Source organism: Microcaecilia unicolor, chromosome 5 (assembly GCF_901765095.1).
Source record: "Microcaecilia unicolor chromosome 5, aMicUni1.1, whole genome shotgun sequence".
Taxonomy (NCBI): Eukaryota; Metazoa; Chordata; class Amphibia; order Gymnophiona; family Siphonopidae; genus Microcaecilia; species Microcaecilia unicolor.
In genome coordinates this window covers 28,242,699-28,268,953 of record NC_044035.1, presented here as the reverse complement: position 1 = coordinate 28,268,953, position 26,255 = coordinate 28,242,699, and the positions used below count along the sequence as shown (strand labels likewise).

The 26,255-nt window shown below is 44.7% G+C and overlaps 1 protein-coding gene across 1 annotated transcript in view; it reads right to left on the bottom strand.

The window, feature by feature from the left end:
* The window catches only part of SORCS1 (sortilin related VPS10 domain containing receptor 1), a 588,550-nt gene that overhangs the window by 39,203 nt on the left and 523,092 nt on the right, over positions 1-26,255 (bottom strand). The window contains exons 20-22 of the mRNA XM_030204718.1: positions 21,121-21,254; positions 16,161-16,284; positions 7,533-7,645 (exon numbers count right to left, since the gene is read on the bottom strand). Of these exons, the coding sequence (XP_030060578.1) occupies positions 7,533-7,645; positions 16,161-16,284; positions 21,121-21,254 (371 nt within the window). The remainder of the gene's footprint in view (positions 1-7,532; positions 7,646-16,160; positions 16,285-21,120; positions 21,255-26,255) is intronic.

Here is a 26,255-nt window from a genome sequence, read left to right as displayed (position 1 = left end):
AGTATCTCAAACTCACTGGCTTGGACAGGATTGCAACCTCACCCTTTACCAGTGACATTCACCCAATCGAATCCCATTCCATGAGCAGCATAGGTACCTGCTCTGTGGGTGCTAGAGTGCACCCCTCCCCTCATAATATTGAGAAAACTCCTTTCCTGTGTCCTTAGAGGGGCAATTAGTGTTGAACTTAACGCCCCGATCCTTTTGAAAGGTCAGTTCCTATGATGTGCAGTCTCTCGGGGCACTGTTTCAGGAAACAATTTCAGCTGCTCTGCAGTGGAAGAGCTGACCAGGTTTCAAAAGTGACTTTTAGCTGCAGGATTTTTTTTTTAATTATGTGATACAGAGAATTACTTTTTGCCAGTAGTCTTAAAACACTATAAATCACATAAAAGGTACTGTTTTGTCTAGTATTGCCTGCAAAAGACTATATCATGCATTCAATGTGAGCTTGGGGTCATCTTTGACTCTTCTCTCTCCTTCTCTGCTCATATCCAGCAGATCGCCAAAACCTGTCGTTTCTTTCTTTACAACATCCGTAAAATCCGCCCCTTTCTTTCCGAGCACTCTACCAAAACCCTCATCCACACCCTTGTCACCTCTCGTTTAGACTAATGCAATCTGCTTCTTGCTGGCCTCCTACTTAGTCACCTCTCCCCTCTCCAATCGGTTCAATACTCTGCTGCCCGTCTCGTCTTCCACCAGGGTCGCTTTACTCATACTACCCCTCTCCTCAAGTCGCTTCACTGGCTCCCTATCCGTTTTCGCATCCTGTTCAAACTTCTTCTACTAACCTATAAATGTACTCACTCTGCTGCTCCCCAGTATCTCTCCACACTCGTCTTTCTCTACACCCCTTCCCATGCACTCCGCTCCATGGATAAATCCTTCTTATCTGTTCCCTTCTCCACTACTGCCAACTCCAGACTTCGCGCCTTCTGTCTCGCTGCACCCTACGCCTGGAATAAACTTCCTGAGCCCCTACATCTTGCCCCATCCTTGGCCACCTTTAAATCTAGACTGAAAGCCCACCTCTTTAACATTGCTTTTGACTCGTAACCACTTGTAACCACTCGCCTCCACCTACCCTCCTCTCTTCCTTCCCGTTCACATTAATTGATTTGATTTGCTTACTTTATTTTTGTCTATTAGACTGTAAGCTCTTTGAGCAGTGACTGTCTTTCTTCTATGTTTGTGCAGCGCTGCGTACGCCTTGTAGCGCTATAAAATGCTAAATAGTAGTAGTAGTAGTAGTAGTTTTTAAAAATCTAATACATGAACCAGCACCAAGGATTCTGAATATGTTACTATACACTATAACAGCAAATAACTTCTGTTATTCTATTTGTGAAATGTTATGCATGTTACTTGCGGTTTTAAAACATTGTTTAGCTGTTGTGTACCAAACCTGCATTATTATGTAAATCAGCTCATTACCTGACACCGCATACCTAACTACTGCACATTAAAAAGTGTGAGTGTCAACATGCAGCCATTATTGTGATAAAACTTAACTACACCTCAGGGAGCTATAGTTGTTTTTCTCTGATAATGGATTCGTTATTGCAGGGAATTTAAAACAGATTATTTACCTCCAAATTCATTTGTATGCAGTTAACATGGGCCCTTACAGTGTGCTCATTAACCCATGTTAGTGATCTTCTCACAGCAGTTCATTGGTTCTTTACCTACTACTACTATTTAGCATTTCTATAGTGCTACAAGGCGTACGCAGCGCTGCACAAACATAGAAGAAAGACAGTCCCTGCTCAAAGAGCTTACAATCTAATAGACAAAAAATAAATAAAGTAAGCAAATCAAATCAATTAATGTGAACGGGAAGGAAGAGAGGAGGGTAGGTGGAGGCAAGTGGTTACAAGTGGTTACGAGTCAAAAGCAATGTTAAAGAGGTGGGCTTTCAGTCTAGATTTAAAGGTGACCAAGGATGGGGCAAGACGTAGGGGCTCAGGAAGTTTATTCCAGGCGTAGGGTGCAGCAAGACAGAAGGCGCGAAGTCTGGAGTTGGCAATAGTGGAGAAGGGAACAGATAAGGATTTATCCATGGAGCGGAGTGCATTTAGTTCACAGTGCTTTTTCCCATTTACTAATGTAGTCCCTCTGCTGTTCTGCATTGACTCTTCTTTCCTTCCCTAATATCTCATATATATATATATATATATAATACAATTCTATAATGGGGCACCTGTTTTCCTTTATAAGATACTAGTGTGACCAGGTACATATGATTGTATACAGTAAATTATGTATTGTGAAGAAGGCGATAAGGGAACAGAGAGGGGGGGGGGGGGTACCGGTGGAGGAGAAGATAAGGCCCAGAGGAGAGGACAACCCAGATTCTTAGCTCAAGTTCCACATGTCAGGAGAAGGCAGAGATCATTTTCCCCAGAGGGCTGGGGGCAGGGTAAAAACTACGATTCCCAGCAGCCCTTGAGGAGGTCTTACAACAGAATCAAAGACTTCCTATCCCAGCAGCCTCCAGTGGAGCCCAAGGGAAAGGCAGGTAAAGGTGAAACCCAAGACACGGTCGGGAGGCCAGGAATGGAGGGAGAGCCTCTAAGCAGAACTAATCAAGGGGAGGAGGATCAGCTGGAGAATGGGTGGGGCGAGGAGCCCGTGGAATGGAAGGGGGAAGAAAAGGAGGAGGAAGTGAGGCAAGAGGAACCCATGGATATTGCAGCTCTGGCAAGATCGAATGGTGGAAAGTTCAAACAGCAGGTAACCGCTTGGTGCGGGGTCTCGCTAAAAAAAAGGAAGGCGGTGGCTATCGTGGAGAAACCAGGAAGCGATGGGGTCAAGTGGGAGGAAGCCAGGAGATAGAGCTGGCCAGAGAAGGGTGGGACCCCTGGAGGCTCTCTCCCTCTGAACTGCTGGTGGGATTTTTAAACTGTTTGTTTTTGAACTGCCTGTTTGGAAGTGCTTGTTTTCTTTGAACTGCGTATTTTGAATTGCATCATTGTGACTGCTGAGATTCTTGCCCTGTGTTGAACTGCAGTATTGATGCTGATGGGGGATCTCTGAGCTGGGTGTTTATGAACTGCATTTTTGAAGCTGTTGAGATTCCTGAACTGTTTTGCTTGGAACTGCGTTATTAAAAACTACTGGGGTTTTTTTTTAACTGTTTGTTTTTGGAACTACATTCTTGAAACTGCTGGAGTTATTTTCCTGATTGTATATTTCGGGAATTGTGCTGAAATAGCGCTGCTGACGTACCCCAGGTTGGAGGGCACATCTGCGGATCACAGGGTGATATATCCTGGTGGATTATCATATATAAAACTTGGGCCGGAGGCAAGGGTTTCCCTTAAAGGAGCGGAGGGATCCTTCACAGTATGTACTTCTGATTTTTCAACAGTGATACATTTTGCATTAAAAGATATAGGGGCTGATATTCAGACCGCAGGAGTTAGAAAGGCTAGCTCTCGTGGTTGGTACTAATCCCAGAAATTCAATGCCAGGCTGTTTCCAATGACCAGCATTGAATATCCAGTTTAATTTTGTCAGGTTTAAAGATAACCGGCTACATCAATATTCAGACATAGCCAGTTATATTTAAACTGGCCAAATGGCTGCAAAACCCGGTTTAAAAATCGGCACATAGCTGGTTATATTGGCCGATATAACCGGCCAGTCGCTAGCTGCAAACCTATTCAGCGGGTGATAACTGGTTAGCCCCTGCTGAATATCAGTGGGTAGCCAGTTAAGCACTATTTAACCAGACTGCAGCCATTCTGACCAATTAAATTGCGCAGAATATCGGGAGGATGGATATCAGCATTTATGCTTGCTCTGAGGCAAGAGTATATTGAATACCTGTTCATTAAAACCATGAGATTGAGCCAATGGGGACAACTGTATTTTCCTCTCTGATGTTAAATCCCCTGCCCCACCCCACCCCACCCCACCCCCACACAACAAACACACATACACTACACCACCACCTCAAACATTCCCTAAAAATACAAGAAGACAGTTTGATCCACTTCAATCTGGCTTTTGCCCCATTCATTCAACTTAAACAGTACTTGCTAAAGTCTCCAATGATCTGTTCCTGGCCAGATCCAAAGGTCTCTATTCTATCCTCATCCTATCTGCTGCTTTTGACACTGTTGATCAGAGCCTACTCCTTGATACGCTGTCCTCACTTGGATTTCAGGGCTCTGTTCTTTCCTGGTTTTCTTCTTATCTCTCCCAGCGTACCTTTAGTGTATACTCTAGTGGATCCTCCTCTACTTCTATCCCACTGTCAGTTGGTGTACCTCAGGGATCTGTCCTGGGACCTCTTCTTTTCTCCATCTATACTTTTCCCTTGGTACTCTGATCTCATCCCATGGTTTTCAGTATCATCTTTACGTTGATGTCTCCCAGATCTACCTCTTCACACCAGAAATCTCAGCCGAAATCCAGGCCAAAGTATCAGCCTGCCTGTCTGACATTGCTGCCTGAATGTCTCAGCACCATCTGAAACTAAACATGACCAAGACTGAGCTTCTTATCTTTCTCCCTAAACTAACCTCTCCTCTTCCCCCATTCTCTATTTCTGTGGATAACACTCTCATCCTTCCTGTCTCATCAGCTTGAAACCTTGAGGTCATCTTCGACTCCTCCCTCTCCTTCTCTGCACATATTCAGCAGACTGCTAAAACCTGTCATTTCTTTCTCTACAATATCACCAAAATTTGACCTTTCCTTTCTGAGCACACTACCAGAACCCTCATCCACACTCTTATCACCTCTCGCTTAGACTATTGTAACTTACTTCTCACACATCTCCCACTTAGCCATCTCTCTCCTCTTCAATCTGTTCATAATTCTGCTGCTCGACTAATATTCCACTAGTGTTGTTATGCTCATATTAGCCCTCTCCCCAAGTCACTTCACTGACTTCCTATCCATTTCCGCATACAGTTCAAACTCCTCTTATTGACCTATAAGTGCATTCACTCTGCAGCTCCTCTTCACTCTCATCTCTCCCTACATTCCTCCCCAGGAACTCCATTTACTGGGTAAATCTCTCCTATCTGCACCCTTCTCCTCTACTGCTAACTCCGGACTCCGTTCCTTTTATCTTGCTGCACCATATGCCTGGAATAGACTTCCTGAGCCGGTACGTCAAGCTCCATCTCTGGCCATCTTCAAATCTAAGCTAAAATCCCACCTTTTTGATGCTGTTTTTAACTCCTAACCCTTATTCACTTGTTCAGAACCCTTATTTTATCATCCTCACTTTAATATTCCCTTATCTCTTGTTTGTCCTGTTTGTCACAAGATTGAACTTGAAGGTTCACAAGATTCACTGTCCTCACTTGGATGTCAGGGCTCTATTCTTTCCTGGTTTTCTTCTTATCTCTCCCAGCGAACCTTTAGTATATACTCTAGTGGATCCTCCTCTAGGTCTATCCCACAGTCAGTTGGTGTACCTCAGGGATCTCCTCCACTGCTAACTCCAGACTCCGTTCCTTTTATCTTGCTGCACCATATGCCTGGAATAGACTTCCTGAGCCGGTACGTCAAGCTCCATCTCTGGCCGTCTTCACATCTAAGCTAAAAGCCCACCTTTTTGATGCTGCTTTTAACTCCTAACCCTTATTCACTTGTTCAGAACCCTTTTTTTATCACCCTCACTTTAATATTCCCTTATCTCTTGTTTGTCCTGTTTGTCTCTCCTAATTAGATTGTAAGCTCTGTCGAGCAGGGACTGTCTCTTCATATTCAAGTGTACAGCGCTGTGTACGTCTAGTAGCGCTATAGAAATGGTAAGTAGTAGTAATTCAGTCAGGGGCCCTTTTACTAAGTTGGTGGCAAAATCTGGGCTTGGTGCGTGCTAACCCAGGACTTTCCTACATGCTAAGCCCAGACTTACCGTGGCCTATTTTTATAGCACTCCCTACCACCTGTTAGTACCTTGGCTTGCCCCCACGGACCCCGTATGTGTTAAAATCAAGCACTTATCTCAGGGTTGTTAGTCCTTTTCCTGGTGCCAGTTCTTGATATCATATGTATCCGGTGCAGTGCAAAATTTCTTGTGAGTGCATAATCTTCCCCTTCTCTCCAAAATATAATTCAATTGGGTCCACAGACTCAAATTCTTTAGTTCTCTACACGGGCCATGTTTCGCCTCTGTGAGCATCTTCAGGAGAACTGTATGTGTCTGGAATGGAGCTTAATCCCACTCGAGACCATTAAACCATATTTTGGAGAGAAGGGGAAGATTATGCACTCACAAGAAATTTTGCACTGCACCGGATACATATGATATCAAGAACTGGCACCAGGAAAAGGACTAACAACCCTGAGATAAGTGCTTGATTTTAACACATACGGGGTCCGTGGGGGCAAGCCAAGGTACTAACAGGTGGTAGGGAGGGTTGTAGTGCGATGATGCAAGGTGAACGTCATCACCGAGTTCCGAGTTAAACTGGTGTGATGTACAGGACTGAGCACTACGTATATTTATTTATAAATACATTATTAAGAGCATAAGAAAAAACACACAAAAAAGGATTAAAAGAGTTTGAGAAACAATAATTAATATATACCTCAGTAATTTAGAAAACCGGAAATAGTGGTTAACCCTGAGTTGATTATTACTTAAATCTAACTTTGTGTGCCATTTACTGAATCCTGCCCTCCGAGACTAATGTGAGACAGGGTGGAGTAAAAGATACTACTACTACTACTACTTACATAAGCACATAAGCACCGCCATACTGGGAAAAGTCCAAGGGTCCATCAAGCCCAGCATCCTGTCTCCTACAGCGGCCAATCCAGGCTTCAAGAACCCGGCAACCCCCCCCCCCCCCCCCAAAAAAAAAAAAAATAATAATAATAATGTTCAATGGACTTTTCCCTCAGGAATCTGTCCAAACCCCCCTTAAACTCCATAAGACCAGCTGCTGTCACTACATTCTCCGGCAACGAGTTCCAGAGTCTAACTACACGCTGAGTAAAGAAAAACTGTCTCCTTTTTGTTTTAAATCTACCATATTCTAGCTTCATCTTGTGTCCCCTGGTAAGAATACTAAAAGGAAATTGTATTACAATCCAGGAACGTAAGACCATAGGAGTCAAAATGATGAAATATTTTGACACCCACCAGATAGGATTTAACAAAGATCTGGGCTTTCTATCCCATTATAAACCATAAAATTATACTGCTTTGTCACCCTCTTATCATCCGTCCATCTCTCCCTGTTTCTCACCTAACCCACCCCACCCTCTTCCTGTGAGACTGTCATTGTAAAGCCTTTGTGTTTCACTTATATATTCTGATATTTGTCAACATTTGGCTTATTTCCGATCTGAAGAAGAAGGGTTACCTTCGAAGCTAATTAAAATGTATTATCTTATTTTATTTTCTCTGTTTTGATTTATTTCTATTTATGACCTGAGCACAATGCTAAAGATAGCCCTGAGTGGACATACAAACTGATTCTGAATATGGAAAATGCAAACTCCAATTCTAGTCCAAATCTCACTTATCTTAGATTTACCCTTCTCTATTTCATGCTTACCTCCACCAAAGCTTTTTGGATTACTCTACTGATGTCACGTCTCCACTCTGGAATATTCGGGTTGTAGTCATCCAAATTTGGAGAAAATGATAAACGAAGAGATTGAAATTGTTCTTGGAAAGAATAGGAAAGATTCAGTAAATTAAAATTCAGAATACAGTTACTAGTATATACGTAGGATTGTTTTTTTTTATATTAAGGCATTGATGCATGTAATAAATCAAGCTCTTTAACTAAGATCAATTAAAAACACAGCAACCTTGGTGTATGTATAACATAGTTATGAAGAAACAGTGCATTTTAAACCTGTAAAATATATTAGACTAGTAAAAAAGGCCCGTTTCGTACAGAAATGAAACGGGCGCTAGCAAGGTTTTCCTCGGAGTGTGTATGTTTGAGAGAGTGAGTGTGTAAGAGAGAGTGAATGTGCGCGCGTGTGTGTGTGTGTGACAGAGGGAGAGTGAGACTGGGTGCGAGTGTGTGTGTGAGAATGAGAGTATGTGCCAGGGTCTCTCCCCCCCCCCTCGGTCTGTCTCCCAGTTGCAGTTGCAGGGGGGATTCCCCCCTCCCTCCCAGTTCCAGGGGGGTTCCCCCCGTCCCTTTTTCCCAGTTGCAGGGTCCCCCCTCCCAGTTGCAGGGTCTGTCTGTGTCCCCTCTCCTTTTGTCCTCAATTTAAAAACGACAATGTGAAGCAGCAGCTCCTAGGTTTGCTTGTTTGTGAGTGTATAGCAATGACGGCTGCGTGGGGGAGTTGAAACAGAGATTAACCAATGGGCTTCCTTGCTTACCATACACTTGCTTGGGTCACTTCCACTCCTGTGTATTAAACGTCCTGAAGCATGTCATAGGTTTGCTTCTTTTGTTTTCAGTGAATGGGATGACGGCTGCGCTGGAGTCGTAGTGAGTGCTGTTTCCTTCCCCCCCCCCCCCCCCCGCTTCCGAGTCGCCAGTGGTCCTCGACCCCGAGCCCTCACCCGCCTCCTCCACATTGGACACTCGCCGCAGCCATTTGCTCGCCGTGTTGCCGCCCTCCGTCTTCGTCCTGTGCGAGAGTGTGAACCTGGCCTCTCTCCTGCTTTCGGCTACTGATTGGCTCCTTGAATGTGCTCCGCCCTCAACGTCATTACGTTTGACGCCAGGGCGGGGCCCACATCTGCTGCTACAGAGCTTCGAACAAACGAACTGGCTTCATTGACGTCAGTGGTCAATGGAACGTTGAGAGTGCTTTTTATGTGCAGATGGGGCGTGGCCTAGGGCGCAGATGGGCGTGGCTGAGTGCGGGAGTCCGAATAGCCTAGGTCAGGAGCCACAGTTGGAGAGAGGTGAGCTTCAGAACGTCTGAGGGGGATTCAGAATGTCTGAGGGGGATTTTATTTATATAGATATTTTCCTCTTTTAATTATGTCCCAAAGTGTATTTCTCCCATTTGGCCAGCAGGTGGTGTTTCTTTGCTGTAAAGCCGTTATAGGGAACTGAATGTTCTTTTTCTTTAACACAAGTAGGAAGCAAGCAGCAGTATACTTTTAAAACTTGTTGACTGAGCTCTGATTGTCCTGGAGTTTGAAACATTAACCAGTAGTACTGGCTGTTGCTTCAGTCTTAGCCTGGGAGAAGAGAGAGATAGATCTCTTTGCTAAGGCTCTGTGAACAGTTATATATCCTGATCTTCCCAGGTACTGTTGAGACAGTATACAAATGTTTAGTGAATGTTATAACTGATCCATAATTCAGTTACCTGTTATTGTTCTGCTGATTGCACATTTTTTGTTCATTGTTGAATTGTTAAGACAGTAAATAATTTAGTTTATTTCCTCTCTCTCTGGACTGATAAAGAATCCTGGTGGTTTGTGTGTTGGGTCTGTGAGTGCTTTCTAGGAACTGTGGAACAGTGGCGTTCCTGGGGGGGGGGGGGGTGCGGTGGGTGCGGTCCGCCCCGGGTGCACGCCGCCAGGGGGGGGGGGGGTGCCGCGCGCGCCTTTCCTCCGTTGTTCGATGCGTCTTCTCTGCCCCGGAACAGGTTACTTCCTGTTCCGGGGCAGAGAAGAAGCATCGAACAACAGAGGAAAGGCGCGCGCGGCACACCCCCCCCCCCCGGCGGCGTGCACCCGGCGGTGGGGAGGGGGTTCCTTCACGGGGGTGTCCTTTCGCCGGGGGGGGGGGTTCGCGTGGCATCGGGGGGGGGGCGCTGCACCCGGGGGGGCGGGGCGCATCGGCGATCCGCCCCGGGTGCCAGCCCCCCTAGGAACGCCACTGCTGTGGAACCACTGGGAGTGTGGCCCCAGTAACCTAGAAATCACTGGGGATAATTTGAGAGCCAGATACTCGCTCAAAGGCAGGTAACCCTCCATTGCCTCAGGTACAAACTTAGATTGTGAGCCCTCCTGGGACAGAGAAATACCCAGTGTACCTGAATATAACTCACCTTGAGCTACTACCGAAAAAGGTGTGAGCAAAATCTAAATAAATAAATAAATAAATGTAGAGCACAAGTAGCAGGTGCAGGCGGACCTGAGCTGTGCTGGAGATAGACCCTCTAAATGTCCGCAGACTAACCCCAGGCAGGTGGTTAGGCATTTTGTGACAATAACATTCCTGGAAATTTGTAGGATAAAAGCAGATAGTTACAGGTATGCACATTTTTTAATGAGCATGCCTATAAACATCACATGCTCTGTTTTCAAAAGCATTTGTGCTATGGGAAAACACACTTTTCGGCATGTGCATCACCCAGGATATAATCTATATAGCAAGGATGAGAAAAACCAGTTTGGATGAAATCCAAGAACTATCTGAACAGTGACTTTAGATAACCACAGTTGGACTGGAGCAGGCTGGGAATCTAACAGATAAATCTGATCCATCTACAGCCTGGGGCCTATAAACATAGAACATGCCGGCAAATAAAGACCTCAGTGTCCATTTCCTTTCCCTGGATTCCCTTGCTGTTAAAATAAGACAGAGTCTACTTAATCACTGAATTTGACTTCTGTTCTCTAGAACTAAAGATTTTCTGTTCTCGACTCATGCTTTCTTGAATTCTCTTACTGCTTTTGCTCTAAATGGAGGCTACATATATGCGGATATGACAATTCCTCTCCAGTCATCCCTTTTAGCTTTTGTTCATCCAGTTTGGATTTATAGTCACAGCTATATATTTCTGTTGGAAGCATTCGAAAATTCACACTGTCCCCAGTGCTGAGAGTGTACAGATACCAAGATATCCAGTTCAAGGTGGGAGATTTTGGGTCAGTCCTGGCTTTCTGACAACCCCATCCTGGTGCATTAAGGGACTTTCAGCACTGATTTCAATGGGCAGGATCAGGCGCCACACTGCTTTCGGATGCAACTTCAAAATCAGGACTGCCCAGTGGTGTAGGAAGGGGTGGGGCGGTGGGGCGGTCCACCCCGGGTACACGCTGCTGGGGGGGGGGGGGAGGTGTCGGCTCCACTGGTTCCCTGCTCGCTCTGCCCTGGAACAGGTTACTTCCTTTCCGGGGCAGAGAGAGCAGGGAACCAGCAGAGCCGACACAGCTCCCAGCAACGTGCAGTCGGGGCGGATCGGCACTACCGCCCATCCCCGCCACTTTGCGATGTAAGTAGGCGCTCCAGGGGGGTGCGCTCCAGAGGGGGGAGGATGCACCGTGCTGAACCGGGGGGGGGGGGGGTGCGCAGCGGCAACCCACCCCGGGTGTCAGCTGCCCTCGCTACGGCACTGGGACTGGCCAATACATCTCCAGCCTGGAACTGGGTAACTTGGCATCTTTGAGAATGGTGTCTCAGTGTTATTAATCTTGTATTTGTACCCCCACCCCCTAGTACCCCTTGATTATCCAACTAAATTTGAGACAAATGTGTGCATGCCAAGCCCGTAATGATTCACAGAGGTAGGTAGAGTGTGTGTGTGTGTAATCGAGGGGTGTAGCCTTGGGTGCAGTGGCGTAGCAATAGCGGGGTGGTGGGGGCGGTCTGCCCCGGGTGCACGCTGCTGGAGGGTGCAGAGAGCAGCAGCGCGCCTGCCCCGGAACAGGTTACTTCCTGTTCCGGGGCAGAGGGAGCAGGGAGCCAGCAGAGCCGACAGGTCTGCGGCTGCTCTCTGCACCCTCCAGCAGCCAAGAATTCGCCGGGGGGGGGGGGGGCCTTGATGCGCTGGGGAGGGGGGTGTCATGCTGCACCCTGGGGGGATGGATGCCGCTGCACCTGGGGGGGGGGGGGTGTGCAGCGGCGATTCGCCCCGGGTGGCAGCTGACCTAGGATCGCCACTGCTTGGGTGTCTCTTAATTCTATTCCCCACACCCACTGGTACGTCCTTTAGTTCTTCACCAGCAGCGAGCAGCCACTCATACCCACTGCTCGCACCAGCCCCAGGCCTCTGATGCAACTTTCTAGTTAAATTGTACCAGGGAGCTGGAGGAGTAGAGTTAAGAGAACACTAATTGTATGGGGGGGGGGGGCAGGGAGAGGTACCAGAAATCTTCAGCTAATGGGGCTTGAGGATCCCCACCAACCACATCTCAGCTGTGCCACTGTTATGTAGGCCTGAGTTCAAAGTGGGTGGGCCTGTGATCACCCAAGCCCACCCATGGCTACACCATAGCACTAATCTATAAATTTGAGCCCACATCCAGAAGTGGCAGACACAAACTCCTTTTATTTCCTTTGTCATACTAATCTAGAAATATGGGTCCATAACCAGGGGTGCAGAGCCTTGCCTTGGACGCCTAGAAGTGTCAGGAATAGGGTGTACTGCTGGTTCTGGGGCTCCCTCTGGGTAAAGTCACTTAACCCTCCGTTGCTCCAGGTAAATCGCTTTGGATGTGGTTGCAAAATTATGTATGCAAAAGAAGATGTCTGCCACCAAATGGAGATAATTAAATATTTCATTTTTATCTCACACTGCATAAGCCCTCACCACATTCCTCACTGCCTTTAAGCCCAGACAGCTTTGGCTGCACTAAAATTGTATACAGACAAATTTAGCTGGACACAAGTGGGATATTGTTAGAGGCCAGATTAATGTGTTAAAAATATATAAAACCTAGCAGACGTGATTTTGCAAGTTCCTGAGAGTCTGATTCACCAAGCTTTTGTTCTCATGCTTTGTCTTTGGGACATAAAAAGGGACATTTTCAGTAGTGTGTCTAAGTTGGACTTCGGACATTTTGCGCTAAGTGTACCAAATCCGAATAAGAAATATACCCATTTTCAAAAAATTGTAAAATATCTTTTTCTTTTTTTTAAATAGCTTCTTGAACAAGGTTTTGTGCTTTGTGCGTTTATCTTTTATGTCATTAAAAAATGCACAAGTTAAAAACACAAGCCATTGGGATGTAGGAGGGGGCCAGCATTTTTAGCAGACTGGCTCTCTGGAGAGCAATGGGGCAACCTAGGGGGCGCTGCTGTGGACGTCATATAAATGTTTGTATAAGTGTTACTCCCTTATCTTGTCTGCCGAGCCTTCCAAAACCCACTCAAAACCCATTACCCCCAACTGTACACCACTACAACAGCCCTTATGGATGAAGGGGGCACCTATATGTGGGTACATTGGGTTTCTGGTGAATTTTGGAGGGCTCACAGTTTCCACCACAAGTGTAACAGGTAGGGGGGAGATATGGACCTGGGTCCACCTGTCTACAGTGCAAGTCACTGACCACTACACTACTTCTGGGACCTGCATGCTTCTCTAATGGTTCTGAGGCTGTCATTGAGGCTGACGAGTACTATTTTTATTCACATTTTTGGGGGTTGGGTCATCCCTGAATCCAGTGGTTATCTGGTCATTTAGGGCACCTTTTTGTGTCTTTTTTGTTAGAAAAACAGGTCTAGACCGAAACGCTGAACTTTTCACCTACAGGTTTTGATTTTGTTCCATTATGGCTGTAAAATGTCTGAGTGTTTAGGCACATCCACCTTTTAAATGCCCCCGACACACCCTCTTGTGATTTGGACGAAATACATAGATGTCTACAAAACAGGTTTTGAAAATGCCGATATGGGTGTTTTGAGAAGAAATCCATCCGAATGGTGCTTTATGACACTTTTTTGATGTTTTTCTCTTTCGAAAATGAGCCCAAAAGTTTTATAAATAAGGCTCTGAGACTATCAGGGTACAATGCCTACCTCATGCTACTATAAACTGGGATTCATGTGGAGGGTAATTTTATAACAAAATGCCCTTAACTTGTGCATCATATATGCATGTGTAAGTTATGCCTGTTTTATAAAGAACTTCTACGCTGAAATGCTTTTATAAAATTACCCCTGGAATGTCACACTGGTCATTTATACCATCTTGCACAAATTTATCATCAAATGTACATATATCTGTGTGGTTTTATAGCATAGAGTACACATGTACAACTAAATACCTCAACAGCTCCACCCTGTGGTCATTCCAAGTAAAAAAAATATGCACGGAGGGGCCGATTCTCAGAACTTAACGCCGGCGCTAGAGTTAATTAGCTTAGGACTAGCGCCAGTGTTAGAGTCCACAGTATTTTCAGAGGGGCTCTAGCGCAGGGGATAATGTGGGCGGCGAATACTACCGCAAATAGCATGCAAATGTAGTCGAACCAATGATAGGTCATTACCTATTCCCTCCCAATACTGAGAGCACATCGCACAAAACAAAGCCGCCTTTACTACAGAAAACCTAATTTATTTATTTATTTTATTTATTTATTGCATTTGTACCCCACATTATCCCACCTATTTGCAGGCTCAATGTGGCTTACAGAGTGTAGTTATGACATAGTCATGACAGGCTCTTGTATACAATCAGTATTAAGCAGAAGATGTATGAGGAATTAGAGACGGAGGTGTTAGGGTGGTGTAAGAGTTGCATTTTGATACTTGAGTGAGTTAGGTGGTGATTTGTGTCGTTAAGGGTTCATTTTGTTGGCTTTGTTGAAGAGATGTGTCTTCAAGGATTTGCGAAAGTTAATTACATTGTCCATGGTTTTCAGGGCTGTGGGTAGAGCGTTCCATAGCTGTGTACTTCTGTATGAGAAGGTAGTGGCGTATGCCTGCTTATATTTAAGTCCTTTACAGCTGGGGAAGTTCAGGTTGAGGAATTTGCGGGCTGATCTTTTGGCGTTTCTGGGCGGTAGGTACACTAGGTTTAACATGTAGAGTGCCAGTCTAAGCTGGTGTTAGAGTGGCTGAAGAGAGATTTCTCATCGGACCCTGGTTTGCTGTTGCAAGTCCCGGCACTGGGTTCTCTCCTCATGTCCAAACTGGCAACCTTTCTATTGATCAACAGTAGCGCCAGATAGCCCCAGGAACAGAGCACTTGCTGAATCTGCCCCAGATAGTTCTTATAAAAGCTGCGCTGGCAGATCTGGGCTGGAAATATCCACCAGAATGCCGACACCAAAGATTTAGGAGTGAACTGGAAATTGGAGTCCGGGACTAGTGCGTGCAGGAGTTCAAGCCAGGCAGAAGTAAGCACCTATCTTTTGATCGTGCATGTGCCAGTGGCGTAGCTACGTGGGGCCACGGGGGCCTGGGCCCCTGTAGATTTGGCCCTGGACGCCCCTGCCGTCGCCCCTCTCGAGCCCCCCCTCCCGCCACCAAACCTCCCCCACCGCCACCGTGGGCTACCTTTGCTGGCGGGGGACCCCAACCCCCACCAACTGAGGTCCTCTTCTTCCCGTGCAAGGCTTCGTTCTGTTTCTGACGTCCTGCACGTTGTACGTGCAGGACGTCAGAAACAGAACGAAGCCTTGCGCGGGAAGAAGAGGACCTCAGCTGGCGGGGATTGGGGTCCCCCACCAGCAAAGGTAGGCGACGACGGTGGTGGTGGGGGAGCGTTGGCGTCAGGATGGGGTCAAGAGGGTCGTCGGCAGGGGGGGGGCAAAGTTGGTGGCGGTGGTGACGGCGGCGGCAGCAGCGGGTGGGGGGGTCAGCAATGGGGCTGGGGGGGCTAAAATGTGCCCCCTCACCTCGAGCTGTGGACCCCCCCTCCCGCCGAAGTCTGGCTACGCCCCTGGCATACGCACAAGATCTGTGCTGACCGCACAGCTCTTGTGCACATGCTGCAGGCATGTTCCTCCCCCTTAACTTCTCAATGTTTAGCGCGAATCTATAAAGGAAGCATACTCATGATAGAATTGCACTAAGTGTGTCACAATATTGGTGCCGATTTTTAGGCGCTACTTATAGAATTTACCCCATTGTCTTTTTGGCATGACCACAAAATAGGCACCTACTTGGGCTTCCTACCTAGGCAGCTTGATATAAAATTACTCTCCACATGCCTTCAGAATTAGCTGTAATTAACACAGAGTATTTATTTCTTTCATTTTCCCAGCACAATAAAAGCTCTTTGATCCCCTAATCCCTGCTAAGCATTATTATGTACACTACAATTTGACACCTTCTACATCTGGTTTAACAGCAAGAACCCTGACAGCAAGATAAGCTAATGAACATATTTCTAGTACGCTGTAGCAGACTTTCCAAATGAAATTTGCCTTCAGCAACAACATGCTTTTTCTCCTTGAACCTAATGAATAAGGCGTAAAACAATGGCATTGTCAATGGTTCTCCTTGAAAACAGCTTTCTGCTACTGCAGTTCTATTATGGGGGAAAGGGGTGGGAATCAATAGCCACTGATAGTGCCTCACCATAAACAGCAATGGTCTTTGTGTCCTGCAGAATGGTATTCCCTGCGGAGACCTGCACTGTGATGGTGTTCATTCCTTCCACTGCAAATGCCAAAGAGATGCTACCCTCCAGGGTGATCAGTGGCTGAAAGAGAGAGACACAGTGAACACTACAGCAGACATCTACTATGGAGCATTCAAGAGAGCACTGGGGAAACCTGCACAATGCAGCAGTTTTGTTTTTTTTTATTTGTACCCCGCGCTTTCCCACTCATGGCAGGCTCAATGCGGCTTACATATTATATACAGGTACTTATTTGTACCTGGGGCAATGGAGGGTTAAGTGACTTGCCCAGAGTCACAAGGAGCTGCCTGTGCCTGTAGTGGGAATCGAACCCAGTTCCCCAGGACCAAAGTCCACCACACTAACCACTAGGTGACTCCTCCACTAGCAACATTCCATGTAGAAGCTTGCCCTTGCAGCCGCGCAGGCTTCTGTTTCTGTGAGTCTGACGTCCTGCACGCACCATGGAGCGATACAACGGCATTATAACATCCGCACACCTGGACTCCATACCCTTCTTAATAACACCCAACATTCTATTCGCTTTCCTAGCCGCAGCAGCACACTGAGCAGAAGGTTTCAGCGTATCATCGACGACGACACCCAGATCCCTTTCTTGATCCGTAACTCCTAACGCGGAACCTTGCAAGACGTAGCTATAATTCGGGTTCCTCTTACCCACATGCATCACTTTGCACTTGTCAACATTGAACTTCATCTGCCACTTGCACGCCCATTCTCCCAGTCTCGCAAGGTCCTCCTGTAATCGTTCACATTCCTCCTGCGACTTGACGACCCTGAATAATTTTGTGTCATCGGCGAATTTAATTACCTCACTAGTTATTCCCATCTCTAGGTCATTTATAAATACATTAAAAAGCAACGGACCCAGCACAGACCCCTGCGGGACCCCACTAACTACCCTCCTCCACTGAGAATACTGGCCACGCAATCCTACTCTCTGCTTCCTATCTTTCAACCAGTTCTTAATCCATAATAATACCCTACCTCCGATTCCATGACTCTGCAATTTCTTCAGGAGTCTTTCGTGCGGCACTTTGTCAAACGCCTTCTGAAAATCCAGATATACAATATCAACCGGCTCCCCATTGTCCACATGTTTGCTTACCCCCTCAAAAAAATGCATTAGATTGGTGAGGCAAGACTTCCCTTCACTAAATCCGTGCTGACTTTGTCTCATCAGTCCATGTTTTTGTATATGCTCTGCAATTTTATTCTTAATAATAGCCTCCACCATCTTGCCCGGCACCGACGTCAGACTCACCGGTCTATAATTTCCCGGATCTCCTCTGGAACCCTTCTTAAAAATCGGAGTAACATTGGCTACCCTCCAGTCTTCCGGTATTACACTCGATTTTAGGGACAGATTGCATATTTCTAACAGTAGCTCCACAAGTTCATTTTTTAGTTCTATTAATACTCTGGGATGAATACCATCAGGTCCCGGTGATTTACTACTCTTCAGCTTGCTGAACTGACCCATTACATCCTCCAAGGTTACAGAGAATTTGTTTAGTTTCTCCGATTCCCCCGCTTCAAATATTCTTTCCGGCACCGGTGTCCCCCCCAAATCCTCCTCGGTGAAGACCGAAGCAAAGAATTCGTTTAATTTCTCCGCTACGGCTTTGTCCTCCTTGATCGCCCCTTTAACACCATTTTCGTCCAGCGGCCCAACCGACTCTTTGGCCGGTTTCCTGCTTTTAATGTATCTAAAAAAGTTTTTACTATGTATTTTTGCTTCCAACGCTAATTTCTTCTCAAAGTCCTTTTTTGCCCTCCTTATCTCCGCTTTGCATTTGGCTTGGCATTCCTTATGATCTATCCTGTTACTTTCAGTTGGTTCTCTTCTCCACTTTCTGAAGGATTGTTTTTTGGCTCTAATGATTTCCTTTATCTTACTGTTTAGCCACGCCGGCTGACGTTTAGTCTTTTTTTCCCTTTTTTCTAATACGTGGAATATATTTGTCCTGAACCTCCAGGATGGCGTTTTTAAACAGCATCCACGCCTGATGCAAGTTTTTTACTCTGCGAGCTGCTCCTTTCAGTCTTTTTTTCACCATTTTTCTCATTTTGTCGTAATCACCTTTTCTATAGTTAAACGCTAGCGTACTTGATTTCCTAGTTTCACTTCCTTCAATGCCAATATCAAAACCGATCATATTATGATCACTGTTATCAAGCGGCCCTCGTATCGTTACCCCCTGCACTAGATCATGAGCACCACTAAGGACTAAGTCTAGTATTTTTCCTTCTCTTGTCGGCTCCTGAACTAGCTGTTCCATGAAGCTGTCCTTGATTTCATCAAGAAATCTTATGTCCCTTGCGTGTACAGATGTTACATTACCCCAGTCTATATGCGGGTAATTGAAATCCCCCATTATTATTGTGTTGCCCAGTTTGTTTGCGTCCCTGATTTCCTTTAACATTTCCGCATCCGTCTGTTCGTCCTGGCCAGGCGGACGGTAGTACACTCCTATCACTATCCTTTTCCCCTTTGCACATGGAATTTCAATCCACAGTGATTCCAAGGAGTGTTTTGCTTCCTGCAGAATTTTCAATCTATTTGATTCAAGGCTCTCGTTAATATACAATGCTACCCCTCCACCAATCCGATTCACCCTATCACTACGATATAATTTGTACCCCGGTATGACAGTGTCCCACTGGTTATCCTCCTTCCACCAGGTCTCAGAGATGCCTATTATATCTAATTTTTCATTTAGTGCAATATATTCTAACTCCCCCATCTTATTTCGTAGCAACATTCCATGTAGAATCTGAAATAGGGAAAGGGAACTGGGACTTGATATGCCACCTTTCTGTGGGGATTACATAGTATATACAGGTACTTATTTGTACCTGGGGCAATGGAGGGTTAAGTGACTTGCCCAGAGTCACAAGGAGCTGCCTGTGCCTGAAGTGGGAGTCGAACTCAGTTCCTCAGTTCCCCAGGACCAGAGTCCACCACCCTAACCACTAGGCCACTCCTCCACACTCGATGATTGCAAAACTGCACTGGGCTTCGAACAAGTCTGGGGCGACATGAAGGAATAACAAGTTAAAACTCTAGCCGCTTTCATAAACGTACGAGGCTAACCTGCATGATATAGCCACGGTTCACCCAACCACCATATGGAAGTCAGAAGTTTTGGATAATGTTTTTCTGGTTTTGATAGATGTGTAGATTACTGGAAAACTTGGTAGACTTGTGAAAGGGAAGTCTTTACAGAGAGACTATGGTTAAAACCCAAATACGTATTAGTATTAGGAATGTGGATTTTATTTTACCGTGCATTTAGTTCGTTCATTTTTTACACAAAAGAGGTAATTCAGTAAATTGTGCTAAAAAATAAAATCAGCACTAACTGCGATTCTATATAGGGCACACGTGCTTTACAGAATCGTGTTTAGGCATGGATCTGTACCTAACTGTTGGATGCAGAACTTACATCTACTAAAAGCAGGTGCCTACCAGGTGTGGATTGAACTAATTCTACAATTTCACACACCAGTTATTATATTGAGGATGGCACCTAGTTATAAAGAATCACTGAAAAATGGCTTTTATTATTTTTATTATCCCACTAGTAGTAAAAATGATAGAGTTTGGTGACTAAACAGCTTACGGATTACCTGGACAAGTTCTCAATACTACATAATTCACAATCAGGATTCCGATCCCACCATAGTACCGAAACTGTCCTGGCCAAATTCAATCAGGAGATAACCATAGGTAAAAGCTTACTCCTCCTCCAGTTCGACATGTCGAGCGCATTCGACACGGTAAACCACAACATACTACTAAGACTACTTGGCCACTTTGGGATTGAAGGAAATGTACTTAACTGGATCAAAGGCTTTCTAACCACCAGAACTTATCAAGTAATATCAAACTCAAACATATCACCACCGTGGAAAACTGTCTGCAGAGTACCTCAAGGATCACCATTATCACCAATACTCTTCAATATGATGATGATCCCATTGGCACAGTCCTTATCCAATCTAGGCCTTAACCCGTTCATTTACGCAGATGATGTTACAATCTACATCCCCTTCAGACATGACGACAGAAATAACCAATAAAATCAACGATGGCCTGAGCATCATGGACTCCTGGGCAAACTCATTCCAACTGAAACTGAACACTGAAAAAACACACTACCTCATCCTCTCCTGTCAACACAACAAGTACAAACCCACAACCATAAACACCCCAGAACACACCCTCCCCATCTCAGTCAGCTTGAAAATACTCGGTGTCACACTCGACCGCAACCTTACTCTCGAGAGCCAAGTAAACTCTGTAATAAAGAAAATGTTCTATTCAATGTGGAAGCTCAAACGACTAAAACCTTTCTTTCCAAGAGAAATCTTTCGAAACCTAATACAATCAATGGTCCTAAGCCATGTAGACTATTGCAATGGAATCTACGCGGGGTGCAAAGAACAACTCACAAAAAACCTCCAGACCGTCCAAAATACAGCAGCCAGATTGATATTTAGCAAAACACGATTCGAAAGTGCCAAACCCCTTCGAGAAAAGCTGCATTGGCTCCCAATCAAAGAACGGATCATCTTCAAAATCTGCATCTAAATAAATATTGGAACTATGAAGGGGTGAAGGAGCTTCATATGTTGCTTTGTTTTCACAGATTTAATTACTAGAATATGTTGCTTGCATTTATTCACTAAAATCTATAGATATTCTACTGGTGTTATCCAAGTTTGCTTGCAATGTTAATTCAGCCATTGATCAGGAATAGCAAAATGCATCTCTCTATATATTATTGACTAAAATTTCTTATTCTACTCCATCATGGAATGAAGGGCAGTGCAGTGCTAAAATACAGCTTTTAACCTTCTAAAACAATACGTTGAGAAGACAGTACAAACCTCAGTGTTGTTCCCGAGCCACCACACGTAAGTCAGAGTGCCAACCTGACTGGGCCATAGCACCACCGTTGCATTCACCTCTTTATTCTTTGTTGTGACAAATGGAAGAGACAGGTGGATATGTTCCAGGGAGCCTGTGGAAAGACAGGAACCAGTGACCTGGTAAGAGCATGTTAAACATCACATATATTCTTTCAGATTAATCAAATTTCAATGGTAAAAAAAAAACCATAAACCTAATGCTTGAATGAAATTCTGAGTCACAAAAGAGAGGGTAACAGCATACAAAAATCGACAGAAACACAACAAGCAAATACTGGGCCTTCAGGAAAGGGAAAAATGTAATCCTTTATTCCAAAAGATGACCCGACACAGGCCATCTTTTGGAATAAAGGATTACATTTTTCCCTTTCCTGAAGGCCCAGTGTTTGCTTTTTGTGTTTCTTTTGAATGAAATTCGGCCCAGGATCCTTGCCAGGTCTTCACAGAGTACTTTTTCTGTCAGGAGAATCAGAGTGATCAGTCCCGCAGGATAAGGAAGAGCAGAAGGCCTGAACAGGCAACGGAAATAGATGATACAGGCAACGGAAATAAAGCACTGGGCTTGGAATCATAAAAGTCTACTACCTATAAGTGACATCTGTGGCAAAGTAAATGACGGTATAGTCCATCCAGACTGCCCAAGGTGGCCTGCTACTCAGTGCGGGCCAAAGCCACCCATTCTAAAACACTGGTTGGCAAGTCTCCACCATGCCAACCATGCCAAACACGATGGAGCCTTGGTTATGACCACATATTTTCCCCCAAGCATTGCTGACAGTATTCAACTTACCAGTTAAGATGTCTTCCCTTTCCCCTTAACTTCGCAGCACATTTCCAACTTTCTTGGTAAAGGCAATGCTACAACATACTGGAAACCACCTGCATGCATGAAGCACCTACAGGAGTCCTTACTGGAAGCACAAGGCTCAAAATCTAAAGGGACCAATATTCAGAAAAATGCAGAGCTACTCAATTTATGCTTCTAAGTTAGCCTTCTAAATTTGTGCCCTATTTTCAGCCAAACTTAGGAGCATAACTTTACAGCTGAAAATGTATCTTAATTTAGGAGCTTAAAAGTTATGCTTATAAATTGAAGTCTGCTATTCATTTGCATAGATTGATGAGCCTACCCTCAAATTTTATATATGGTGCCCAAATCTGAACGCTGAAATTTCAGTGTGGAGCGAAGATGTGCACAAAAATAAATTGTTTATTGAGCCAGCAATTAATTGATGTTAACAATTATTACAGTTAATTGGCAGTAATTGGGATTTGTGTGCACATCTGTCTGCATGCTATTCTATAAGACTGGGGGTGCTTGTGTTTTTAGCGCTCACTAAAAATAAGCACGTGCTAAATGTTAGAGACGCCCATATATTTCTGTGGGCATCTCTAGAATTTAGCGTGCACTAATCATTAGCGCACACTAGAAATGCTAGCATGCACTAAAAATGCTAGCGCCTTTGGAAAAGGACCCCTGAACGCCTTAATCCCCTAGCGCGCAACTCAAAAGGAGGCATTGCCAGGGAGTGGTATGGGCATTCTGAACATTTTTATACATGGTTTTATAGAATAGCGGCATTTTTGTGCCCAAATGCCACGTTTCCAGCTTATATAGAGGAGACATGACTTGACACAGCATTTTGTGCGAAACATGATTTCACGTCGGATCAGATGATGTCTCCGAGATGAATAATAATTCTTAAAAGAAATAAAAAAGAAAAAAAGAACAGTGAAAGTTCATCTAAGCTAAGTGCATTTGAGATTATAAGATTGAATATTGAAAATTCAAGCTATTGGGTGAAAGTAGAAAGTTAAAATGCTGAAAAATATGGATCAATGATGAATACATGCCCACCATAACAAAATGCCTGGCTCAGCCTGAAATGGTGGTGACATGGTTATCTGATGGATCCAATACTCAGTACCCTTTAAGTATTATGTAAAGGATATTGATAAGGAGCAACTGGAGCTGGGTATTGATAAGGATTAATTTATGAGTTGAGCGCTGGCATTTATACCAGGTTCAAGCGGGCATAAACACCGGCGCCCAACTTTGGGTGTAGGAATTAGCTCTAGGTGCTATGCTATAAAGAGTGATCAACCCAGAGTGCCCTTTATGGACTAGTGCATACTCCCTAATTCAAAAGTTGCTAAAAATTGCGTACGCAAATTTTGGCATGCACCCAATTTGCGCATGCAATTTAATTGAATAACTTGCTAAACAATCATTGGCACTAATTAGATTCAATTGGGATATACGTGTGTAAATTTAGGTGCAGGATCCGAACCTAAATTTTACAGGTGAGTTCAAAAAGGGGGTGTGGAAATAGGAGGGTCATGGGTGAAACTAACATTTACGTGCGGTGTTGTAAAATGAGGGGAGCATACATATATAATGTTGTTGCAAATGACCGTGCCGAAAGTTAGGCATGATTCCCAGGCATAAGTGCTATTCTATAAACTGCTCCTAACTTTAAGCTGAGTTTATAGAATAGTGCTATTTTCTGCACCAATTTTATTGGCGCCCTACATTTATTTATTTATTTGTTGCGTTTGTATCCCACATTTCCCCACCAATTCCGGTATGAGAAATACAGAGTGGCAATTGCATTAAGGATCAATAAGCGATAGAGTACATTGGGTAGTCAAGGAGGAAGGGTTAAGTTTTGTCCAGTTCTTGTATGAGTGTCGTTGTGTTGTGGGGTTCCGGTGTTTAGGTTGGGTCGTATATAGAATTGACCCCTAAGCACTGATTTATTTTCTAACTCATATTTTTCAAGGCCATTTATAGACTCCCCACCCCCCCCCCCCCACCCAGTATTGAAAATCAGTTCTAAGCTCCTAACTTCTTTTCCCCATCCTAAACCTTCCCCCGTTGCCACCCACTTTTTATGCTCCTAAATTTAAGAGTTTAGTGAAATTTTGAATAAAGATTTAGCCACTCAGTCCTAGTACATTTTCAGAGAGGCCAATTTATGAGTATAACTCAAGAAGTTAGAGCATAAACCCTTTGAATGTCAGGCCCAAATATTTTAGGGAAGGAGTCTAGAAAAACAGGGGAACTGCTAGTATATAGAGCCCTGTTTCTGTAATTAGATACTCGGATTCAAAATCAGAAGTAGGTTTGGTGGGAACATGGGGCCTATGATCTTAACAGTGGCATTCCTAGCGTCGATGACACCCGGGGCGGATCGTCAATGCACCCCCCCCCCGGGTGCAGCGCGCCCCCCCCCCCCTGGTGAAATGACACCCCCCCCGGGTGCACGCCGTTAGGGGAGGTGCCACGGCACGCACCTGTTGGCTGCGAGTTCGAATCACTACGCTAAATTTTCTCGTTCGCTGCAGCTCCCTCCCTCTGCCCCAGAACAGGAAGTAACCTGTTCCGGGGCAGAGGGAGGGAGCTGCAGCGAACGAGAGAATTTAGCGTAGCGATTCAAAGTCGCAGCCGACAGGCGCGCGCCGCAGCACCCCCCAGCAGCGTGCACCCAGGGCAGACCACCCCCACCGCCCCCCCTTGGTACGCCACTGGATCTTAAGAACTCATGTAGTTTATATACTACAGATAACACCGATGCGGGACCAGTAAAATGTAGTGCATCCTACAAATGGTCCAATTTACTAGTCCAAAATACTTACAAGCCAGGTACAATATATTTTTGCTTAAGGGAAGCAGTTTACATAATCCTTACATATAGGTAAACTAACAGAGCCCAGGATGGAGAAACTCGAGGTAACTAGAGCTTCCTAGAGTAGTGAACCATACTTGCAGTAGTTCCTGTGTCTGTGGCATTGTGTGGGGACAACTCAGTGTCCAGAGAATGCGGTAAAACTCAGTTGCCAGAGAATGTAAAAGCAGTTAGCTTAGCAGGGTTTTGAAAAGGTTTGGATGATTTCCTAAAAGAACATTCCATAAGCCATGACTACGATGGACTTGGGAAAATCCACCCTTTATTTCTAGGATAAGCAGCATAAAATCTGTTTTACTGCTTTGGGATCTTGCCAGGGACTTGTGACCTGGATTGGCCACTGTTGGAATCACTGTTGGCTTGATGGACCTTCGGACTGTCCAAGTATGGCATCACTTATGTTCTTATGTTCATTAAAGTATCTCTAGTACTTTGGGGAAATAGAAACCTGTTTTCCTACAGTGGAGACAACGATGAATTTCATATGAAATACATAATTAATATATCCCAATAAAATACACTCCTATTTCTATAAATAGTAATAGAATTATAGTACAACAAATACGCAGCAGAACCCACAGCTTATAACCTGATTCTTTGACTGAAAAATAATGACACACTATGGAAAGCAGCAACACATCAACATTAAAATCTGTCAGAATGAACTTTACCGGACCCTGGGAAGACCACCTCTAGAACTCTTATTCAAGAGTCTTTCCTTCTTTAAAAATCGCACAGTCTACACTGAATTAATGAGGAAACAAGAAAATGACCATTAAAATCTTAAATTCCCTGTATTTCTCCAGACATCACACCATCCATTACCAACTGAATGTCACATTAAAAGCACAAATTGGTAGCTGAAGGCAGAAGAGCTAATATAACAAAATCATTGTGGATCCTAGACACAACACAAATTATTCATCATTGGATGTGATGAATGATTTTTTCTTGATTATGGAGGTGTTCAACACTGCATCCACAGATCAGGCGCCTACGCTACAGGCATGATGAAAATACTTTGGAAAGTGATAGAAGGGTATATAGAATATTTTTCCCTAACTTGGGACTATTTTAATCAAGAAATTAATAGCCAGATTTTGCAAAATTAAAGGATTGAGAATCTTTCAAAGAGAGGCATACTGTGAAATAAGCAAGGTGGAGAGAGTGAGAGGCATAGTTTAATGTGAGCAAGTGCAAGGTGATGCATGTGGGAAAAAAGAACCCGAATTATAGCTACGTCATGCAAGGTTCCACGTTAGGAGTTACGGACCGAGAAAGGGATCTGGGTGTCGTCGTCGATAATACACTGAAACCTTCTGCTCAGCGTGCTGCTGCGGCTCGGAAAGCGAATAGAATGTTGGGTATTATTAGGAAAGGTATGGAAAACAGGTGTGAGGATGT